Raw genomic sequence first — 23,140 nt, forward strand, 5'->3', positions numbered from 1 at the left:
CAGGGCTATTAACTGTGCACCGTGGGATATTTTATGACCTCAGGAACACATCTCAAAATTATTCACCAAACCGGATCTTTCTGTTGACACTGGGACCAGAGAGCACTTTCCACCCCACCTTGGCCAACAGGTGGATGCATTTGAAAAGTATCTGCTCTTTGAATGGGAGTAGAATAAGCCCTATCCCAGGAAAAGCCACGGGTCACCAGTTAGGGGGGTCAACGGTGACATCAGTTCCCTAGACTATTTTCTGAGTGTTGAAAAAGATCGGAAATATTGTGATTTCCAGCTGGGTGAGAATACAGGCCTTCCAACTGTTCTTAGCTGGAATCACAAGTAGGCAAATAGCTGAAAGTGGAACAAAAAATTAGTTTAAAAAAAACCTGAGAAGGGCCCAGTGTGGTGGCTCCCATCTGTCATCCCAGTGGCTTGGGAGGCTGAGGCAGGGGGATCATGAGTTCAAAGCCAGCCTCAGCAAAAGTGAGGCGCTAAGCAACTCAGTGAGACCCTGTCTCTAAATAAAATACAAAGTAGGGCTGGGGATGTGGCTCAGTGGTCGAGGGCCCCTGAGTTCAATCCCTGGTACCAAAATAAAACCCTGAGACAGGATACTGAAATTTGACCAAAACTGTGTTCCTTCGGGATGACACTTACTTCTATGTTATTGTTTATGCAAAAAAATAAAATGAAACACATCTCCACAAAGTGGGAAGGTGCTCTGTCCCCAGCAGAGGCAGACCCTGTGCTGGCATTCTGGGGGTGACAGGCGGTTCCAGCCTGCAGGGCATGTGCGCCTCCTGAGGGGCGTTGGGCAGAGGGGGCAGGATCTGTCACCTTCGCCAAGGCCCGCAGCCTCCGAGGGTGCAGGGATGGCGTCACGAATCACCAAGAGACAATGAAATTCTGAGACGTGGAAATCCGAGGAGGGACTTCCGCCCCGGCCTGGAGGGGAAGGCAGTGGGGGGCTTCCTGGAGGAGGTGCTCATGGAGTGGGAATTGGAAGGGTGACTGGCAGAGAAGGGAGAGGGGACATCCGGAGCACAAGGGACTGGGAGGCTGGGAGGGAGCTCGGTGTCGGGGGCTGGCCTGGCCTGTGTGAGGCCCTAGTGCAGGCCCCAGCGCGGGGTGGGGGAGAAGCAGAAGAAGAAGGGATTGCCAGATCCAGGAGGTGAGGCTCAGCCCTGGAGGCTGCGGGAGCCCTGAAGCCACCCGGGTGGCCCCAAACCGTCCTCGAGGCCCCAGTGCACACGGCCCATCTATCAGTAGCCACCAGGAAAGGACTTAACACCGAGAAACCTTTAAAACAAGTCGTCACTTTAGGACGGCAGCGAACCCACCGCCTTCCAGCCAACGGCGTCTTATCAACAGTGACTTCATGTCCCAGAGCCATCACTAATGAGAGGAAGGCTCTGTTTTTGTTTGTTTGTTCATTTTCTTTTTTGCTGGCTTTCATTTATCTGTCATTTTTTTTTTCTTTTTGGAACGGGGATCGGACCCACGGCTTTGGGAACACGAGGCAAGTGCTGTGCCCTTTGCCATTGAGCCCCTTGAAGGCTCTGTCTTACATTAAAAAAAAATAATAATAATCTCTGTAAGGACCAGCATCACTGAAGACGGCTGGATTCTCAGGGAACTTTTGTGGTCAGTCTCTTATCACCTGCCAGGTCGTATCTAGAAAATTCCTCCACACTGGAGTGTGGGAATGAAAGCAAAAGGTAACGAATGTATCAGTATTAAATTTGTCTTCATTTCAACCTGACAGAGCCCTGAAAGTGTTTTGGGGAGCCCTCCCCAGCCCCCAGGTCACCCATTAAGAACTTTGGTCTAAGCACTCGGGAGCCCAGGAAGGCCTCTGAGCGGGGGAGAGACCCCGTCGGCTCTCGGTTTCAGGGAGCCCCTCTGGTGGGTGTGGGGAAGGGGGCTGGAGGGAGGCAGAGGCCCAGAAAAGTCCAACCCGGGGGACCGTCGGGGTGGGGAGCAGGCTGCAGACCAGGGCAGAAGGGGCCCCGTCATGCTCGGCCACCCAAGGCCCCCGACCAGGCTCCAGAGGCTACACTGGGTCCTGCTCTGCCCGGGAGGGAGCGAGCCGCAGGGAGGAGAAAGAGTCCCTTTGTTCCCAAAGTGGGAACAGGTGAGTCCCTCTGGCGCCTCTCCCAGGCCAGAAGGCAAAGTCAACATTTGTCCTTGTTGTCCTGTTAGCCACCCCCTGCCCCTGTCCACGTGGCTGCCCGCGGCCGCCGGGCTCACGAGGCCACCTGTGCATCTGGAGGCCGCGGCTTGATGGACACTTCCCGAGCGTCCTCCGGCCACTCAGTCACGCCTTGGTGTTTACCCAGAGGAGCCAGAAGCCCTGTCACTCAGGATGTTTGCAGCAGCAGCTTCATGACGGGGACAACTTGGAAGCAGCCAAGGTGGCCTTTGGGGGTGGACAGATAAACAATCTGTGGCACATCTGGACACCGGAATCTTAGTCAGTGATACCAAGATAGGAGCCCCGAGCCAGGAGAGGGCTGAGGACGCTGAACTGTGACCAGGTGGAAGAAGACAGCCCGAGGACCCCATGCCACACGACCTTCCAGAACCGGTGACACTGTGGGGACCATGACAATCCAGACCGGTGGTGGCCAAGGCCAAGGGGGACGAACAGGAGCATCATGGGAGATCTACAGGACACGGACCTGATACAGTAGTGACCACACGTCTCCTACATCTGTCCAAAGCCACAGAACACACAGCACCAAGAATGAGCCCGGCCGTGACCACGGACTTGGGGTGCTTATGGGGCCCATGTGGGTGCAGGGCTTGTGGCAGACGTGCCCCTCGGGGTGGGACCTTGGCAGTGGGGGCTCAGGAGCACGTGGCAGGGGGCACCTGAGACCTCTCTGGACGCCTCCCAGCGTCGCGGTGACCTAATGAGTCTGTTAAGGCAGCTCCTCGGGCTGAGCTGCACCTGAGGCCATTTCCCCTGGAGCCCGGCCCCTGCCCGGCCTCTGCCTCCTCGCCCTGGTCCTGCAAGGGGACCACAGGCAGGGCTCTAAGGACTGCAGGACCCTGCTCTCAAGTGGCCCGTGGTGCAGTGGCGTTCCAGCGCCACCCAGATGGCCGGGTAGGGAAGGCACAGGTCAGGAGCGTGGCCTGGGCCCCAGGGTCTGCGTCTGAGGGGGTCATGGCTCCCTTAGTTGACCGCGGCCCTGCTACTGACCTTCTCTGAGCCTGGCCCCTTTCCCTGGCCAGGGGCAGCCCTGTCATAGCTTCTTGGCAGGGTGAGGCTGTGACCCCAGAAGTCCCCTCTAGAGCCACACACATCAGGACGATGAGGAGGGAGCCTCAGGGGCAACGGGCCAGCAGGCTGGAAGGGGACTCTGTCCTTAAAAAGCCACCCTCCTTAGGGGTGACAGGTGCACAAAAGTCTCTGGGATTTGGGGGAGACCCGTCAGATAGGCAGGTGCCAGGGGAGTCCCAAATCTCTGGTGGCCTGCCATCGGAGGATGTCCTGGATTCTGTGCTTCTGAAGGAAAGTCACCCGTGAAAAAGCTCATGATCACGTCCTTTTAGTTCCTTTCTCGGGAGCAGCTGAGCCCCAGTGCATCACGAGGATACAAAAGCATCTTTCACCACAGAATAGGGGAGACAGCGAAGGCCATTGTCCCCCCACCCCGGGGAATAGGGCCAAATAATGGGAGAGCCACTTTCTCTGGACAAGATGGTGAAGTGTGAGTTGGCTTCGCCAGAGGCATCCTCTACACCGAAGCCATATGCTGTGTGGCCTACAAAAGGGGTGACTCAGATTGTCACGGGCTGACCCCATCTGCTCAGACACGTCCCTGTGCAGGGAGCTGGCCCCTTCCTGCAAGAGCCCACTCGCAGAGCAGCTGACACCCTATGAAGCTGGTGCCCGCGTACTTCCCGAGTGGGCAGGGAGGTGCCGTTCTGAGAACTCGATGCTCTACACCGTGTGACATGTGTCTTAGGATCTGCCTCTCCCCCACCCCCACTTTGAGTTTTCTTGTTCTTAAAGCTGATTCTTCACCTCACTCTTTGTCTTGGGCAGCAGAACTGCCTGCTTTCTGCTCCCGTGGCCTTGGCCGGTATAAATCCCTTGTCTTCTTCAAAAAGACCCGGAGTTTTAGTTGGAATTTTGGAATCACACCTTAGCAAAATCACCTAAAAGCAAGTGGAGCTAGAGGGTCGTCTAGGTTTTCCATCAGTAATAAGATTAGAGCAAAGCCTCAAACAATGGCCTTTCCTGCGCCCATTCTTTGAACACAGCGTCAGGGGGCAATTGCTGTCTTCCAGGCCAGCCCTAAGAGCAGCTCGAGCAAAGGCCCTGGGGCAGGAGGCAGAGGGTACATCAGGGAGGTAAGAGGCTGGCGCAGGAGACTTGGGCTGCCTTTGGGATGACTGGCTAGAGATTAGCAGGTCACGGTCCCCCCAGCTGGGCTTCTGTGGGACAGTCCAGTCTTTGCCCAGAATGGTGGGTGTTGAATGTGGCAGGTGAGAAAGTGCACTGCTTGGTTATCTGTCCCAGGGACCTGCTGCAATAGAATGGCTAGTGACCAGTCTCTGGGTCATGTCTGTATCTGGTCACACTGAAGGAAGTCTTAAGGGACCTCGTTTTCTGGTATGTGTCTATATTTTGACATGAGCCTTATCCACATGCACTGTTGGAGCGGCCGAAGTGCCTGGGTCTCGGGCTGTTCCTGCTGTCACTGAGCGCCTTGCCCTGGGTGGCTCAGACAGCAGACTTTGCTTCTCCCAGTTCCGCAGGCTGCAAAGGTCAAGGTCGAGGTCCAGCTGATGAGGTGTTTGGTAAGGGCCTGCTCTGGGTGCTGAGATGACGCCTGGTCACGGTATAGTCCCATGGGAGAGGACGGGCAGGAAAGGGACAAATGCTGTGTCTCCACATGGCAGAGGGGCAGCAGAGCGGCAGGCAGCTCTGTGAAGGCTCTTTCCTTCATCCTGTTCCCGAGGGCAGAATGTCATGGCTCAGTCCCACCCACAACAGTGCCCTCACCACCCTCAGTGCCCCCACCCTCAGGCTAAGTCCCACCTGTGGTTTTAGGGGGCTTGAGGGGGGCCCCAGCTCTGGAGCAAATGATGGGAAGCGTCATGAGCTTTTTCACGGGTGACTTTCCTTTTGAAGCCCTTGGCCCTCATGGTGACAGTCATCCACCCCCACCAGGAGGAGTTGGTGGCATCAAGGTCACAGGCTTTGGCAGGAGGCAGAACAGGATTCGAGTCCTCCATCCACCAGGGCCAGCAGGACCACCACCACCCACCCCCCTGCGGCCCTCCCCGGGCTCCCGCCCTCCAGGCCTCCCCACGCGGGTCGACACGCCCCGGGCCTCTCTGCAGCGGTGTTTGCTCTGGGGGAGCCGGGGATCCCTGCTTCCTCAGCCCCGGGTCTCTGGGCGGAATGTTTGCTTTGGAGCTGTTGGATGGACGCAGGGAGATGGAGGGCTTCCCATCACTTCCCAGCCGTCCATCACCCGGTGCCACGTCTCCCCAGCACTGGGGCCACTCACCATTTATAAGGCTCATCCCGCTGTAGAGCCCATTAGGAAGCAGCGACCGAGGCCAGCGACATCGTGACACCTGCGAGATCCAGGTAACGCGGCAATGATGCGCTCTCCAACCGCCTTTTCTTAAATCAGACGTGAAACCAGACCAATCTGTTAGTCCCTGTGGCCTGCTAAAACGCCTACTGTGTTCTAGCACAGAACAGGAGACAGGCTTCAATTAGGAGAAGCCCAGAGGCAGCCGGGGGACCCTGCCCCTCTTCCCTCTGCTGTCCCCAAGGATGGCTTTCGTCTTCCTGCTGATCAAATAACTGCTGAGAATGGTGGCCAGGAGTGGGGCTCACAGGGTCCCCTGAACTTTTCAGGTGCCTCAAGAGGATTGGACCCCCTCAGCCGCTCCCTGGGGGTCTCAGGTCTCACGGGGAGCCATTTACAGGGCCATTGGGTTGAAGTCCCAGCTAATGACACCAACGACACCTTTATGGAGTCTTGAGCACCGAGAGTCGAGGGGTGGGGTCCAGGTTCTGGGGACCGACCCCAGGGCAGGGTGCGCTCCGTTTAATCAGCCCCGGGTCTCCACGGCCTTGACCCCGGCCGACTCCAGGCTGCCATGACTACTCGGATTCCCACCAAATCCCAGAAATCACCAATGACTCTCATCAGGACCACAGGGCTCCCAGCACTCTGCGGCCCTCTGGAGAGCACCCACACCCGAGGGTGCTGTGCTAGGTGCTGTGCTAGGTGCTGTGCTAGGTGCTTACGCAGAGGCTGAGAGCCAGGGCCGGATGCTCACCTGCGCTTTGCCAGATGAGGAAACCGTGGCTCCAGGAGTCTGCATTGCCCAGGTTTCTCCCGCAAGTCGGTGGCAGGACTGGGACTGTCTCTGCCATCTGCCTCTGAGGCCAGGGCCACCAACAGTGCAGTGAAGAGTTGTCCTGCCTGGAGGCTTGGGCGGTGCTGGGCAAGACGTGGGTCCAGAGCCCCTTCTCCTGAGCCAGGTCACGCGGCCCCGCCAGGCAAGGCCGTCCCGCTGCAGGAGAAGCTTCGTGCCCAGGGCCTGGCACAGTTGCGGGTCTGTGGCCTTGGGCTGGGACTTTTTGCTCCCGCTGTCCCCTCTGGCCTCTACCATGAGGAAAGGCGTCTGTAAATGGGTGTTTGTGAAACGGGTTCCCCTGTGTTCTGGGGCACCCTCAGCCCCCATCTCTGGGCACCCCTTCTCCGGGGACCCACGACTCTCTCCCTGCCCCCGCAGGCCCCTGAACCGAGATGCTGAAGGTCTCCGTCGGCCTCGTGCTTCTCTGCGGGCTCCTCGGCTCCCTGGAAGCCCAGCAGCTCCTCAGTGGTGAGAAAGCCCATCCTGGGGTGGTGCCTGGGCTGCCCAGACCTGTAGCCTCTCCTTGAAGTCCAGTCCACAAATGCCAGTCTCACTAGCACAGTGCCCCGGCTGCCATGAGCACTACCCATCATCGGCATCCTGGTCACCACTACATTTAATCCACTTTTCCAAAGAGTCCCCCCTTCCCTGTCTCCTCGTCCTAGCTTATCTATCAAAACCCATGGCCCAGCCCTGCATGGAAGAGTCCCTGCCCGACTCTCCTACCACCTTACCTTACCCCCTCCATCCTGCCTCAGTCCCCTCTGCAACACATTAAGCACACCCCAGGGCCTTTGCACATGCTGTTCCCCCTGCCCGGAGCACTCTTCTCCTACAACCTGCCTTATAATGTGGCTGCCTCCCTTCTGTCATGTCTCTGCTCAAATGTTGCCTTTGCAGAAAAGCCTTCTTGGACCTCCCTGCATGAACTGCTGTCCTCATCTGGTACTCTCAATTCCTCACCCTGTCATTTGTTTTTCCCTTGAAAGGCTGGACTGACAATCAGCTGACTTCGTGTCTGGTCATTCTGTCCTATTCTGGAAATATCCCCACACTCAGAGGCTCCCAGGTGGCTGCTCCTCGTCAGCCCACCACCCAGCTTTCCCTGGAGAATGCCAGCTTCCTCCCAATCCCAAACCTGGGGAGTTTACGCCTGGCACAGCCTGGGGACAGGACATGGCCACCAGACTGTAGCCCATGTGTTCTTGAGACCGGCCACGCCCGAGCTGAGCTGAGCTGGCGGCCCCCTCCCAGCGCTGGCTGGATCCTGCTTGTCTCTGTGCCCACTGCGGGATCACCTGTGTCCCCTCGTCCCTGGCTGGAATGACAGCTCCACAGGGTGTTCCCCGCTGCATCCCAGCTCAGGGCAGGGCTCAGGGACGTGTGGGCCTCTTCGGGTGCCTGCAGGCTGACGGAGTGGACCTGGACACAGCCCCCGAGGCCAGAAAGATGAGTTACTTCTGCAAACAAGCAAATAAGTAAATAAATTGGGCCGTTCAATGCTTATTTGCTTGTTTGCAGAAGTAACTCAAAGACTGGTCAGCGCCGGCTTCCTGGCCACCGCGGGCTCCACCAGCTTCCAGAGGTGGCTCAACAGGGCCTTCTACAGGAACGCCAGCCCCCAGGACCTGCTGGGCAGTCTGCTCTTCAGAGCCAACGGGAATCTGGGGTGAGTGGTCTCGGAGGCTGCCTGCATCCCAGGGTCCCAGTCTGTGGGTTTGTCGGGCGTGTGCTGACCCTGCCGACCCTCACTTAGAGCCCTGGTGCCCTGGACCCCCATTGTGAGCAACTCTGCCCCAGGACGAGGCAGGAGGCTGGAGCGAAGGACAGAGGGAGACGCTGGTTCCTGTCCCCTGATCCCCTGTGCGACCCCTCCAAGCTCCTCCCCTCCCTGCACCCCAACTTCTGCTCCCATTAAGTAGCATTTACAGCAGCGACCCCCACAGGGGGCGCTGAACGTTAAATGAAATAATATGTGAGACAATGGCCGCCCCTGTCCCCGGTGACAGAACAGCAGCCCTGATGACGTGATAACAGGGGGTGAGGCCCAGCAATCCTGGGCTCAGGTCGGCCACAGCAACGCGGGGACCTGGGCCCCTGTCCCCCGGGCATTTCAGATTCCACACGTCAGCGGCCAGTCCCACCCTCCCGGTCCCCACCAGCCCGCCCCTCCGAGCGCCTCTCCCCGGTCAGCTCTGCCCGGGGGACTCTGAAACATCTGATCGTTGTCCCCACCTCCTTTCCTCTCAGGCCGCCTCACGTCCCCGTCCTGGGCCTGCCCCCTAGCGCTCCTCAAGCAAACCTAAAGTCCCCAGGGTTGGCCCAAGGCCCATGCAGTCTGGCCCTGGACGCCCCTCTGACCTCTTCTCCTCACTGTCCCCTGAGTCCCTTGCTGTCCCCCGGCTTCAGCCATGTTTTAGGCTCGGCCTGCACCTGCCCCACCTTCTGTCCACGTGACCTGTACCCCCACTTCATGACTCCACCCAAATGTCCCTTCCCTGGCCACCCGTCTAAAGTGCTGCTCTTCCTAGTGTCACCCTCCCTCTCCTGACCCGGTGGGCCCTCTGCCCACAGCACCTATGCCTGACAGGGCAGCGTGACTCACTGGCCAGTTATTCTCTTCCCTGCCACCCACCCCTCTACAGCTCGGGGCTCCCAGTCATTAGCCCGGGGGTCCCAGCTGAAGGGGCTGGACCTGGGCAGGACACAGTCAGGGAGAAGCTCTCAGGCAAGCGCTTCGTCTCCCTCAGGCCTGGACTCCACGTGCCAGGAGTGCCTAGCAAAACAGGTCACCTGGTCAAGGGTGAGGGCCACCTTTGCACAAGGGCGGCCGTGGCTCTGTCCAGGACCTGCCTTGGCCCCAGGCGAGGTCCTCCCACACCTGAAGTCCCAGCCTCCCCACGGGGCTGTTTCTTCCCCCAGGATACAGGTCAAAGACACTCAGCTCCTCCAAGTCTCCCTCGAGGTCAGCGCTGCCAGCAACGAGGCCTACCTGAGGGTCCCGCTGTTGTTTGGTGTGGTGATCAAGTAAGTGACAGCTGTGGGTCCCCAGCTCCAGTGGCTTGTGCAGGGGGCGCGGGAAGGTGGGAGGCAGGCAGAGCCAGAGAGTGTCCCTGGGAGAGTCTTGGTCAACACCTGCCCTCTCTGGGCCTGGGTCCCCCTCATACAGCAGACTGGGGACTCCACAGGTCACTTGAGTGCTTCCCACTGGGGACCTTCTGGGGGAGAAGAGATTCAGACTTCACGAGTCCTCTCAGCTCCAATCAAAATCCGCTCTTGACCCCAACGCCCTTTGGCACCTTTGCCTGGGGTCACCCTGGGGGGCTGTGTGTGGCCCTCAGATATTTAGTCTGCACAGCATGTTTTCAGAGTCTTCCAGAAGATTCTTTCCAAGCTCAGACAGTCTCTCAGTTTCATAGGATGCCACATCCAGAATTGAGCTTTTCCTTTTTGTCCCCAGAACCCGAGGCACAGGTGTCAATCATCTGTCCTGCGTGCAGCCCGTCTGATCCAGCCCCACGGCTTGGGAAGAGCTGGGCTTGTTCCCAGCCGCCTTTTAAACGAGATGATCTCTCCGGGGTGCTCGGGAGGCTCTGAGCAAATCTGGGGCCGCGCGTAGGAACAAAGGGGGGCCTGGTAGGCTCTGGGGTTCTCTCCCCCAGCCTCAGCTCTGCCCTGCCCCCGCCCCCTGCAGCTCACTCACCTTCAACGTGAGGGCAGACATACTGGTCCAGCTCACCCTGGAGAAGGATCTAGAAGACAGATACATACTCGCCTTCCGGGACTGCCGGCTCTTGCCTCAGTTTTTGCAGATTCAGCCTGAAAACCCGTGAGTCCTACTCTTTCCTTCTGCACCCCAAAACGACGAACCCCAAACAAGGGGTGGTAACACTGAAAAATGTCACCAGCCGAGCAGCGCCCTTTGAAATCAGCCTTACATGTATGGGGACATGTGTGCGAGAGACAGAATTTATGACCCTCTGAACTTTTGTTCATTAGTTCATTAGTTCATAGATGTGAAAAGAGGTTCATCCAATGGAAATGAAGAAAAAGCAGGTCAACTTGGCTGACCTTGGCTGACCTTGGCTGACCTTGGCTGACGGTTAAGTTTTCTATCAATTTTTTTTTTTTGCTGTTGCTAATGATCCTTGGATATAGGAAGTTTTCCTACCGAATAGAATCATTCCCTATCATGGGTTGTTGGTGTTATTCAGAAAGCATAGACAGTTTCACGGCTTTTAAGTAGAAAGGCTTTGCCAAATCACTCACCAAACCCCTGGCCAGTAACCAGGACCAGAGAGACCCGAGGCCAGCTGGCCCTGGCGGGCTTCACCCCCACAAACACACTCAGTAGAATTATTCTCATCTGCACGACTTTTCATGGAAAATGACACCGTGGCTCTTGGTTTCCTTCCCTTGACCCATAGAGCAGCTCTCTCACCCTTTCCTTCTTAGCCTGTGACAGCTCCTGTAGAGAGGAGACGCTTTCTGAGTCACCCTCTTCCATCCGGGCACAGGTTTACTTCTAAATGGATCCTCTCTTTTTGAAACTTTTTTTTTCCCTCCAGGGATTGAACCAGGGGTTCAATCTAACTCTCCTAGATCAAAGGTCTCTTCCCTGCTAAGGAAGAATGGTCCCTGATAATAAAAACTCAACCCTGGCAGTGCACCCCTAGAATCCCAGGGGCTCTGGCCCTTGTTATTATTTTATTTTGAGACAGGGTCTTGCTAAGTTGCTGGGGTTGGCCTTCAACTTGCAATCCTCCTGCCTCAGCCTCCCGAGCAGCTAGGATTAGAGGCCTGCGCCTCTTAAACCTCTTTAAGGCTGACCTCCACCTCTGAGTCCAGTGGTCATCACCAGCCCTTTAAGACCCTGTCCTTTACATTCAAGATTCTCTATCTTGATCCGTCTCAGTGGCTCACGATTCAAGAAGAGCCCGGGTGTGAGTGCCCTTGTGAGCCCTGGTGGGGCAGGTGGCCAGCTGCTCTGCCACCTCTGTGGAGAACAAAGATAAACCTTGGCCTGAGAATAGGTCAGAGTCGTCCCCCGTGAGGACTGGGGACCTGGCTACTGCATCTCCCCCGCTGAGGGAGGACATCCCGCTCCTTCACACAGGCTGTGGCCATCTGGGCAGCAGAGGAGTCCACGGTGGCCTCAGCTGAGCAGAAACAGAAAAGCGGGCAGGAGAGGAGGAGCCGGGGGCAGGGCCGAGGCCGGGTCTGGGGAGGGAGCCCCAGGCCGCGGGATCTGACCGAGGGAGGCCCGGGGGGGGGGGGGGGGGCCGGTCACAGGACAGTCAGGGAGGAGGAAACGATGCACAGCAAGGACAGGCCCGGGTTAAACAGGGCGGAGGAGGAGTCCGAGGCTGGGTCCAGGGGCTCTGGAAACCAGGGGCGGCCGCGAGCCACGGGGGGTCACTGAGCGAAGATGCAGAGAAAGAAGCTCCTTCCTCCTCCACGCAGGGTCCCCAGGCTGCCGGAGTTCGTCATCAAAGGCATAGAGAGGGTCCTGCTGGTCACAATGACCCACAACCTGGGGGAAGTGGTGAGTGCACAGAACCCGGAGACCCAGAGGCGGTGGGTGGGTGGGAAGTGGGACGAAGTCCCGGGAAGGAGACTCAGAGGACAGCGGCAGCCTTTAGGAAGCCCCACCCAGCGCTGGCATGGGCTCCACAGAGGCCTTTAACCCCCACCAAAACTAGCGTCTGCCGGGCGATGTGGCCCACGCCTGTCACCCCAGCAGCTCACGGGGCTGAGGCAGGAGGATCGCGAGTTCAAAGCCAGCCTCAGCAAAAGCTAGGCCTTAAGCAGCTCAGTGAGACCCTGTCTCTAAATAAGATACAAAATAGGGCTGGGGATGGGGCTCAGTGGTCGAGTGTCCCTGAGTTCAATCCCCAGTACCTAATAATAATAATAATAATCAGCATCTGTGTGACCAGAGGTGAGTTGATGGGGTTCCCCAAGACTCAGTGTCCTTATCTGTACAAAAGCATGAATAATCATCAGTGAACACCCGATGCTCAAGCGTCTTCCATGAATCTTCTTATCTCATACTCTAGGTCATGTTATTATCTCCATTTTTAAACTTAAGGAAAGTTCCAGAAAAGGTCCATGACTTCCCCAAGTCATGCAGTTGTCAAAGGCTGAGCTGACATAGGACCCCGTTGCAGTCTGTCCCCCCACCCCTCCTACCTGTGTGTCCCCTCAGTGGTGTTGGCTTAGGACACCTTTCCTTGAGGGCCCTGTTCGGGCTGCATTGGCAGAGCCCCCACCGACTCGAGCCCATGACCTTGCCTTTCAGATGTGTCCTGTGATTGACAGAGCTCTGTCTGGCCTGAGTCCAGAGGTGGTGAATGAAATAATAAGTAAGTGCTGGAGGGGGCAAGGGACAGGAGAACTCCAGGAAGGAACTCAGACTTCTTCCTTGCCCTCTTCACTCACCTCATTTGATACCTCTCCTAGACCAAAGATCTCTTCCCTGCTAAGGAAGAATGGTCCCTGATAATAAAAACTCAACCACGACAGTGCACACCTAGAATCCCAGCAACTGGGGAGGCTGAGGCAGGAGGATTGCAAGCTAGAGACCAGCCTCAGAAACTTAGCAAGACCCTGTGTCAAAATAAAAAGGACTGGAGGTCTTGCTCAGGGGTCAAGTGCCTCTGGGTTCAACCTCCAGTACCAAAAAGCAAACAAACAAAAACCTAAGAAATACAGCTGTCATTTTCTGAGGGAGTCCAGTGTACCAAGGCCAGGGTTAAGCACGGTGCCTGTACTCACCATTGATACCCCATTCCCAGCTAAGGGCATGCTTGATTCTATTTTGGCCTCAAAATCCTAGAGAAGGTGAGATATGAATGGAAACTTCTCTGGGGTAGAAGATCTGCCTGATTCCCCCTTGACCCTCCTCCCAAATGCATACTGTTGCATATTTCAGAAAATCAGCCTGGTTTCAGCTCAGACAAAAACTACCTCCTTCCAGTGGTCTCTACCCCAAACACCCAAAATTTCCATGTCTGCCAAAACCCAAAGTGACAAATTTAAGATTGAATCTCAGGAGTCTGAAAACCATTAGAATGAATAGGTTGGAAGAGCTCTTCCTGGCTGGATGTTGTGGGGCACACCTGTAATCCCAGCAGCTCAGGAGGCTGAGCAGGAGGATTGTGAGCCTCAAAGTTCAAAGCCTCAGTAACTTACCAAGCCCCTAAGTAACTCAGCAAGACTCTGTCTCTTAATAAAATATGCCAAAAAGGGCTGAGGGTGTGGTTCAGTGGTTAAGTGCCCCTGGGTTCAATCTCTGGTACCAAAAAAAAAAAAAAAATTTTTTTTCCCTTCATTCGCTCGATATTCACTAGTCCTGCTGAGTGTTAATGCTGGGGTTTCTGAAGTTCCCTTAAGGGACCCTCCCAGAAAGCAATCTTTCTGGCCTCTGCTCACATGCCTCCATTGACAGGGAGCTCACTACTTCTGATGAAGGAAACCCGGGTGGACTTGGCACTGCCACAGCTTGGGTTCCCAGGCTAGCCCAAAGGGAGTGTGAGAGGGCAGCTCAGAAGCTCAACCTCGCTCTTCTGCTGGGCCACCACTTTGGAGAGATGGCCAGGTCAGTGGATACCCTAGAATGCCAACCTCCTCCACTGTCCCATTCCACGAGATCAGCTTATGAGTGACCGGCTCGTCCAAGATTCATCTGGGAGGAAGTGGTTGTTCCCAACCTGCTGATCGATGACTGACTCCGTGAGGAAGACTGGCCGTGAAAACTAAGTGCTTAGGAAGTGCTTTTCTATATGCCAGGAACTTGGAGGGTCTTAGATGAGTCCACACCGCTCCATCGGGTAGGGCTCAGCCCTCTCTGCGGGTGACAGAGGAGGAAACAGAGACAGCGAGAGAAAAAAATATTTGACCATAGTTTCACGGAAGAAGTTGGCAGAGACAGAGAGAACCCACATTGTTCAGCCACAGGGCCGGCACTGTTAGCAATTGGGCCTCAAAACAGGGTTGTCAGTGGGGTCCCCGAAGGCGCAGAGACAGAGGTTGGGGCGGGAAGCTCTGACTTGTCACTGGCTGTCTTGGATGACTCCACCGATGGCTTTTTCCTTTTGGTGCCGGAGATGGAACTCAGGGCCTTGCACATGCTGAGCACCCCTCTACCAGGGAGCTACCCCCGAAACCCTGTGAATTGTCTGTTTTGAGGCAGGTCTCACAAAGTTGCCCAGGTTGGTGGAGGGGTTGCCGAGCATGGGGTTCCTGAGTTCCATCTCCAACACCCCCCAAAAAATCAGAAAGCTGCCTCCATGCCTTTGGCTCATTCCCAACCCTGGCCTGCTCCAGTTGGACAGAGGAAACTCCTCTGGCCTCTAGGATCCTCTCCCAACCCCCTGGATGAGGTTCTGTTTTTTTATTCTAGATAAAATTGTGCAGCCCAGCGATGATCAAGAGACCAACGAAATACCCTCAAAGTGAAGGAGCCACATACTACCAATCAGGTGAGAGACCAGAGCATATTTCCATTCCTTAGTGATGACTCTGGGCCTTTTCGTCATTATGTCATTTATTCATTCATAAAATTTTAGTTAAGCATCTACTGTATTCTAGACACTGTTCTAGGTTCTCAGGATACACAGCAAATAGGGTAGACAAGGACTGTGCTCTCCTGGAGTTTGTGTTCTAACCAGGTATATAACAAGGAGCAAGGAAATAAGTATATAGTCAACTAAATTCCAGAGGGTGGCAGGTATTTTGCAGAAAACAAAGTAGGAAGATATGAGAATGAGTAATGGGGATGGTGGCAGGAAGGGAAGCATCAAAATGATACAGTCATTCTGAAGGCTCTTTGAGGAAAAGGATTTCAGTCAAGCCCTGAATGAGAGGCAGGACTTGTGCCAAGACCCAGGAAAAAAACATCTCAGCAGAAAGTGAAGATGTGCAAAGGCCCTGAGGCATAAATGAATGAGCTTTCCTTTCCAAAGCAAAGAAAGGAGGCCTAGATGGCTGGACAGTAGAGGGAGCTCAGTTATAGGAGGCATGCGTACAAGAGTGGTGCGGGGGGGACATTCTGTAATGATGCCATTATTCATTTCATTTGTCATGCTTTATTTGCCTTCTGTGCCAAATACCCTGTGCTCAGATGCCACCATCTGAAGTCTCAAAAAGAAGCACGCCCACCAGTCCCTTCCCTGGGGTATTTTTCTTCACTCATGGCTGTCGGAGTTTACAATACTCTTGCTTCTTTTCTCTCTCCTCCATTAGAATGTAGACTTCATGAGGCAGGAATTCTATCTTGTTCCACATTTGATCTGAGGGGTCAGGATCACATGGCACCTGACCTCAAGAGTCACCAGCCTAAAAAGGGTTAAAACAAGTCAGTGGGGTGCTATGGCTGAGGGTCTAGGTAGGCAGAGAAGCAAGAGCCAGCAGCCATGCCCGGGGACTTCCTGGGGGCATCCCAGACGAAGCAGGATTGGAACTGGGGACTGAAGCGTGGTGGAAAGTTTCTTGGTGACAAAAGGCCTTTTAAGCAGAGGACACAACATGCAAATACACAGGAACAGGAAAGGGTCCAGGGCTTCAGAGAGAAGCTGCGGGGCTGGTCCCAGGGGTCATGAGGGATGGAGACCCCGTCCTTTGAGGAGTAAGGATAAGTTCTTAGAGATCTGTACACATGCTCCCTGAGGACAAGGGCACATGTGGCAGACTGAGGCACTAAGAAGGTGCAGTCTATGAAGGGCACATAAGAAACTGAATGGTCGGCACCATCGTTGAATCCGCATCATTCGGTTGAAGAGCTCAGTTATGGGATTCTCTAAGCCAGGGCTACCAAATTGAAATGTGGCACGAGACACCCGTGTAATTTTGAGTTTTGTAGCAAAGACATTTTTAGGAGGAAAGAAAGAAACAGAAGGTCTGATTTTTAGTCATATTTTAATTTACCCAGTAGAAGCACAATATTCTCACGTCCACGTGGAATCGATATAAAATCATTGTGAAACAGTTTGCATTCTGCTTTTGTACTAAGCCGAGCTGGTGTGCATTTTCTTTGAAGAGCGCGTTTTGGTTTGGACTGGCTGTGCCTGAAGTGCCAGATGCCCCATGTGGCCAGCTACTAGCCAGTGGACGGTCCAGCTCTTATCAAGCCTTCTCACTGCCACTTGCAAAACTTCGGAAGACCTGGAGCACCTGTCTCATTTTATCCCCACACTCTCTCGGGACTCCACTTCTCACAGAAGTGGAAATCTGTGACCTCCCTATCACACTCGGCTCACAGGCACATTCGGTTGAGTGTAGAAAGTAGCTTATAAGGGTCAGGGAATTGCCAATATTAAAGTGTCACGAAGAGGGTCAAGGTAGGCAGACCCACCTTAGCTGATGAGCGGCCTTGTGGAGTACCCAGGCAGGGCCGCGGGCTGCCATGTGGCGACGTGTTTCAGCACCATGGAGAGGGGCGGCCGCACCTGCCGGCGGCCGAGGGCACAGGCTGGGGAGGGGCTCCCGGCTGCTGGGCGAGGGTTTGGCGGAGCCTGACGCCGGGATTGTCTCCACCGAACCAGGTCCTGCTTGCTGATCTCCTGGGAATGCCCTCCACCCTCCGCCTGCCACCTGCCTTCGATCACGTCCCCTGAAATTGCGTTACTTACCTCCGCGGGTCCAAAGACCCCCTCCTTCTCAGGGCAGAGAAGCTGCTCCCGCAAATCCCACCAGGGTCACGTGCTGACCCCATGATCTTCCCGCAATAAATGCTTTTGCAGCTCTGACTCGCAGACTGTCCTTCCTGCGCAGTGTCGTGTGGGTGGGGGCCACAGCAGCCGAGGGAGCTGGTCTGATCATAACCACAAAGTCTGGAAGAGGCCGGTTCGTTGTCCTGTCTCAGGAGTTGCTGGACATTCTGGGGCGGAGTTTCCCAAAAGCTAAGGACCAAGGCTCCCTGCCTCATCTGGGATGTTTGCTGGACCGATTCTGTGACTTTGGGCAGGTCCATCCTCGGGGCAGTGAGGACTTTGGTGTCACCCCCAAAGTGTCCTCCTCAAGAACAATCCACAAAGTGATGCTTTGTGGGAGAAAGCTTATCTCGCTCCTGAACCCCACTAGTCTTCTCCAAAGGTCACTCGGAGCCTCTATGTCCTCCCCTTCGTCTGCTGCTCGGGTTTATGTGACCTGGTTTCTTCTCCCAAACTCCTTAAAGCACCTTGCTCTGGGGCAGACACACCTACTGACGCCCAGGGCCAAGGAGCTGCTCTTCAGTGCGCACGCGCCTCGGTTTAGATGCAGCTTGACGCCCGCTCCAACCCCCTCCACCTGCGGCTCCGCCCCTCACTCACTCTTCGCCATCACAGCCTTTCAAAAAGTCCCCACTTCACACCTGGCACTCACCTATGCACTTCATTACGTCACACCACTCACGCCACTTACCCTTTTAGACTGGTTATGAAGCTTTTGTCTCTTGGTCCCCAAACCCTCTCTCTGCTGCGCTGCTGGGTCTGGGATTCTGCAAACCATTTATCTTCTTCATTCCTCTGAACTTCCGGTCCCCCGAACACGGCACAGCCGTTGATTTGGGAAACCGGTGGCGGACGCACATAACCTTGTGGCACTCCTGGTGTCCACAAGGACTAGGGTGGCTGCTTCTGGTGAACTGGAAGTTCTTACAGCAGCAAGGGGTGAGTCTGAGTGGCAACAAAATAACCAGAGTACTTCTCTAGTGATAATCAAAGAGGCATCTCTTTCTTGCAGTTGCAAGGCTGATCTCCCCGAAAATCAGAACTGAGTTACATAATCACAATGTAACTTACACCCAAAGCCTCACCAAGTTGCTCTTAAAAAGTTAAGGCATCGATAGGCGTAGCAGCGCATGCCTGTCATCCCAGCAGCTCGGGAGGCTGAGGCAGGAGGATTGCGAGTTCAAAGCCAGCCTCAACAACTTATCGAGGCCCTAAGCAACAAAGTGAGACCCTGGCTCAAAATAAAAACTAAAAAGAGGTGCGGGTGTAGTTCAATGGTAAAGTACCCCCGGATTCAATCCCTGGTATCAAATATAAATAAAATAAAAGTTAAGGCATTGATGGGGAGGATATGGGTTCTGAGACTTGGAACAGGAATATCTGGGAGAATTCAAACAAAGCTAAGATCTTGAATCCTCAAGTCACTCTGGGCTTCCATTTGAGATATTAGAAAAGAAAACTGAGGGTTAGAGAGTAGAGGGGATGTGCCCAAGCCACATCAGTAAGAATCAGTAGAATCAGAATTCAAACCTGTGTCAGTCCTTGAATAACACTCAGGTCCTCACCGTGGCCCTCGAGGACACATCAGATCTGTCCCCATGCGCAGACTTGAGCCCCTGCCCTGCTGCTCTTCCCCCTTCTCTCTTGCTCTGGGTTCACTGACTTCCTTAGCCTCTCAGGGAGGACGGGGGAGGCCAAGTCATTAACAATGACCAGCCATTCAGAGCCTCACCCGCCTTCAGCGTCAGCCAGGAGGAAAGAGGAAGTGTCTGCCAGCCACCCTGAAGATGGCACCGACCTGAGCGATTATTAATTTCTTCCTTCAAACAACTTGGCTTCTCCTCCGCTGCCCATTTCCTCTCTCCAAGGGACGGAGTTTTCTTTCTCTCCTTGTCCCTCTTCTTCTTTTATTAATTTTCTTTTATTAATTTTCTCAACATTCCAGCCTCAGGCTAGACACCACCTGGGACATCCACAGCCCTCGCCTCCTGTGGCTCTTACAGACCTCCAAGCTTCAGCTTTGAGAGGGGATCCAGGCCAGCCCATCTGGGGGGCCCTGCTCCCACCCTCCAGGCCCCATGTCATTTCTCATTTAATTCCTCTGCCGGACTCGGTACTCATCACTTGGCCTCCGTTGAAATCATCTTAGAATTCCTTTGCCCGGCACTGCCCCTCGGCTGGCAGGGCTACGAGTCAGCAAAGGTGGGAGGTTTGGCCGGCTTTGCTCAGTAAGACTGTTGACTCCCTGGGCAATGAATGCCCCCCCCCCCCCGTTGGGGAATGTCACTCCCAGAGCCACACAATCCTCCCCCAAGAATAGCCTCCCGATTCCCAGAGGCAGATCCAAATGGAGGAACTTAGCTGCCATGAGAATTTAGGAGCAGGTGAAGCAGGATGAACAATTTTGAGTGACACCTGCCAAAGAAAATTAATAAAAGAAGAAGAGGGACAAGGAGAGAAAGAAAACTCGGTCCCTTGGAGAGAGGAAATGGGCAGCGGAGGAGAAGCCAAGTTGTTTGAAGGAAGAAATTAATAATCGCTCAGGTCGGTGCCATCTTCAGGGTGACTGGCAGACACTTCCTCTTTCCTCCTGGCTGACGCTGAAGGCGGGTGAGGCTCTGAATGGCTGGTCATTGTTAATGACTTGGCCTCCCCCGTCCTCCCTGAGAGGCTAAGCCAGCGCTCCAGCTCCCGCGCTGCGGCTGCCCCCGTGTGGTCGTGGAGGGAGCGGGCGGCTCTGCCGCGTGGATGACTCCGGAGCCCTGGTACCTCCCAGGCTGTCCCAGGGAGTCCTCGGGGACTCTCGTAGACCCCCACGTGGACTACAAGCGGAAGTGCATCTGGACAGAGCAGGCTTGCAGGGCCTGAGATGAAGGCTAGGAACAATGTGCTCACGCGCGGGGTCTGCTAGTGTCCCGAGCTCCCGTGTCCACAGGAAATGACAACCTGGAGGGTTCTGGGAGGGCAAGAGAGGCTGCCGAATGCCAGTGGACCTGAGCCTGGCTGAGAGCTTAGGGAGCTGTCCCTGTCCCCTCACTGTGTGGCATGTGGGTGAAGTGGATCCTGCAAAGAGCAGGCTTAGCCCAGGGAATGAGCCCCAGGGAGAAGCGCCCATTCTCCAGCAGCTCAGAAAGGGCCACGCAGGGCTGAGAATCGAACTCATGTAAATAAATGTGAATAAACGGACAAGATAAATGTCCACCAAAGTCTAAAAAAAAATAGAAAGGGCCAAGCGTCCCCACTCTCCGGGAGCAGCGGCCGCTGCGTCATTTGCCAACACGCCGTCTTTCCCTTGAATCAGCCTGGCCACCCTTCACAGCCACAGCCCGTCGTGGGCATGTTGAAGACCCCCATGGCCCCAGCTTCCGCAGCGCCAGGCATTTAGTGCTGGATGGTCTCAGTGCCTCTTCCTGGTGAGTGAATGAATGACAGCGGGGCTCACCACCCGGGACCATGGCACCTCCACTGCCCATGCCATCTGTGCATTGGAATGTCCTCCTGCCAGGGCCACCCGCCAGTCATGCTCTCACAGTGACAGTCTTAACAGAGGTGACTCCTTTATTTTTTTTTAATTTTATTATTATTATTGCTACTTTTTTAGGGTGCTAAAGATTGAACCCAGAGGTGCTTAACCACTGAGCCACATCCCCAGCCCTTTTCTGATATTTTATTTAGACCCAGGGTCTCGCTGAGTTACTTAGGGCCTCGCTAAATAGCTGAGGCTGGCTTTGGACTGGCGATCCTCCTGCCTTAGCCTCCCAGACTGCCGGCATTACAGCTGTGTGCCACTGCACCCGGCTAGAGGTGCTCCTGTATACATTTTGCAGTTCCTCTGACCCAGGCACCCTTCACCAGCCACCTTGGGTTCTGGATGAGGAAGCTGAGTTTCAGAGAAGAGGGGACAAAGACAAGGGCAGTCTTAGAATGTGACTGGCAGGCACATCCCCCTTCGGCCCCGCCCACCCCCGAGGCCTGCAGGGCCATCCTGTTATCCTGTTATCCTTGGACCCCAAGTCTGCCAAGGGGCGGAGATGGAAGCTGAATTACATATTTAAGAAGTTTTTTAATGCCATACCCCATACCTGACCCAAGAGTCTAAAGCACATGACTCCGCATGGACCTGGCCCCAAATCCAGGGCTCACCTCCTGAGCGGGACCTTTTTGTCCCCCAACTCTGTCCTCCTTATCATGCACCAAACACCAAGAGTCCCCACCCTCCAGGTCACTGGGTCATGAGATTCTGTGACTCCAAGAAGCACAGCCAGCCCTGGGCTAAGGTATCCTAAGGGTCAGGGACAACAGATTTGTCCCTCTGTCTGGTGCCCGCCCACTCTGTTCCTATTTTCTTGACCAAAAAATAACAAAATTCTTACCAGTTGCACAAGACCAGGAAGGTTAGGAAAGGACACTTGAAGTAACTGATATTCTACAAACATCCCCAAGCGGAGCATGAACTTGGAGAAAGGGGGGCCTCGCAGAGCAGAAAGCCGACACCCCGAGCCGCCGTTCCCAGCACATCTCTTACGACACCAGAGCTCACTGCCCAGGAACGCAGCCAGGACCTCTGGGGAATTCTCAAAGGAGACATTGTCATCTGCTACCTGTGTGGGACCCTCCATATCCCCCACAATGTCCCAGGGTTGGGTGGAAAGCAGAGGGTCAGTGACAAAGGCCTTTGTCTCAGCACCTCCGTCATGGGATTGTGGGGCCCAGGTCCCCAGGCCTGCTGTGGAGTGAGCAGATGACAGGAAGGGGGGGCATAGGGGTCCTGCCGGGGGAGGCCACGCACAGAGGAGTCTGCTCAGTGCGTAACAGGAAGCCGGGGTCGGAGGAGGGGCAGGGTCCCTGCTGTGCCTCACATGACGGGTTGGGTGCTGCACAGGGAAGGGGCTGCGGGGGAGCAGGGACGGCTACTAGGGAAACGGTCCCTTTGCAGTAATTCAAATGAAGACAGTGATGGCTAAGAAGCGGTCAGACGTGATCAGGTTCTGGAAGAGTGGACAGGGTCTCCTGACGTGTGGGTTGTACAAGCTGAGAAGAGAGGACCTAGGAGCAACCTCTAAGGGCTGGAGCTGGACACTGGGTGGGCTGCCATTTCTTATTTTGGAGGGGGGGGGCACGCCTGGAATTGAACCCAGGGGCACCCGACCACTGAGCCACATCCCCAGCCCTATTTTGTATTTTATTTAGACACATGGGCTCACTCAGTTGCTTAGTGCCGCGATGTTGCTGAGGCTGGCTTCAAACTCGTGATCCTCCTGCCTCAGCCTCCCGAGCTGCTGGGGTGACAGGGGAGGGCCACCGTGCCCAGTTTAGACTGGCATCCCTGAGATAGGACATGGGATTTGAACTGAATTCTCTCTGACGCCCCTCCCCACCCCAGGGCTCTGTGGTTAACCTGATGCTTCAGCTTCGAGCTTGTCTGTCCTCCTATAAATCTTATATGGGAAGGTGAGGCCACCATCCACCCATCCATCCAGTCATCTGTACCCTGTAACAAGCATTCATCAGGACTACCACGTGTCCAGCATGGGAGATGCTGGGGACATCACCCATCCAGAAACCTATCCTTTGGTAAGGATTTGAGACTGTGTTTCCTCCTCTGCTCAGCCCTGGGGCACTCAGAAACATTCATTAGCTCTTTGTTCTGGTAAACCAACATGGCCCTGGGGACAGAGGTTGGTTTTTCTTGCCCTTAAGAAAAACCTAGTTCAAACTGGACAGCCTGGAGTGGGCCGCTCCCACCCACTCGCTCACTCATCCACCAACCTGCCTCCTGGGTCAGGGTCTGGGAGAGATGACCCAACAGTGGGCCCTGGTGGGCGTCTCCAGGCAACCAAGCCCCCTGGGGCTCCGGCCTGCCCAGCGTTCCACCCTTGCCATGTGAGCCAGCCGCCTGCTGCTGTCGAGTCCACTCTCCACCTCCCCACAGCATGCTGGGGGCCAGCTCTGGGGCCATCTTCCTACAGAAAGCCATGTGCCCATCCATCCACGTGGCCACCCGCACAGCCATCTTCCCGGGCCCCATCTGACCC

General features: G+C 55.3%; 1 protein-coding gene across 1 annotated transcript; it reads left to right on the plus strand.

Moving 5' to 3' along the window:
- The first annotated feature begins 6,785 nt into the window (after nucleotides 1–6,785).
- LOC124085394 (putative BPIFA4P protein) lies at nucleotides 6,786–23,137 on the plus strand. Its single transcript, XM_046433049.1, has 5 exons — nucleotides 6,786–6,861; nucleotides 7,915–8,062; nucleotides 9,316–9,420; nucleotides 10,088–10,222; nucleotides 23,038–23,137. Exons 1-5 carry the CDS (start codon nucleotides 6,786–6,788, stop codon nucleotides 23,135–23,137), a joined length of 564 nt encoding a protein of 187 aa, XP_046289005.1.
- The last annotated feature ends 3 nt before the right edge of the window (nucleotides 23,138–23,140 follow it).

The sequence above is a fragment of the Marmota monax genome, unplaced genomic scaffold (genome assembly GCF_021218885.2).
Source record: "Marmota monax isolate L192 unplaced genomic scaffold, Marmota_monax_Labrador192_F-V1.1 WCK01_AAM20220418_F8-fsc00014, whole genome shotgun sequence".
Lineage (NCBI taxonomy): Eukaryota > Metazoa > Chordata > Mammalia > Rodentia > Sciuridae > Marmota > Marmota monax.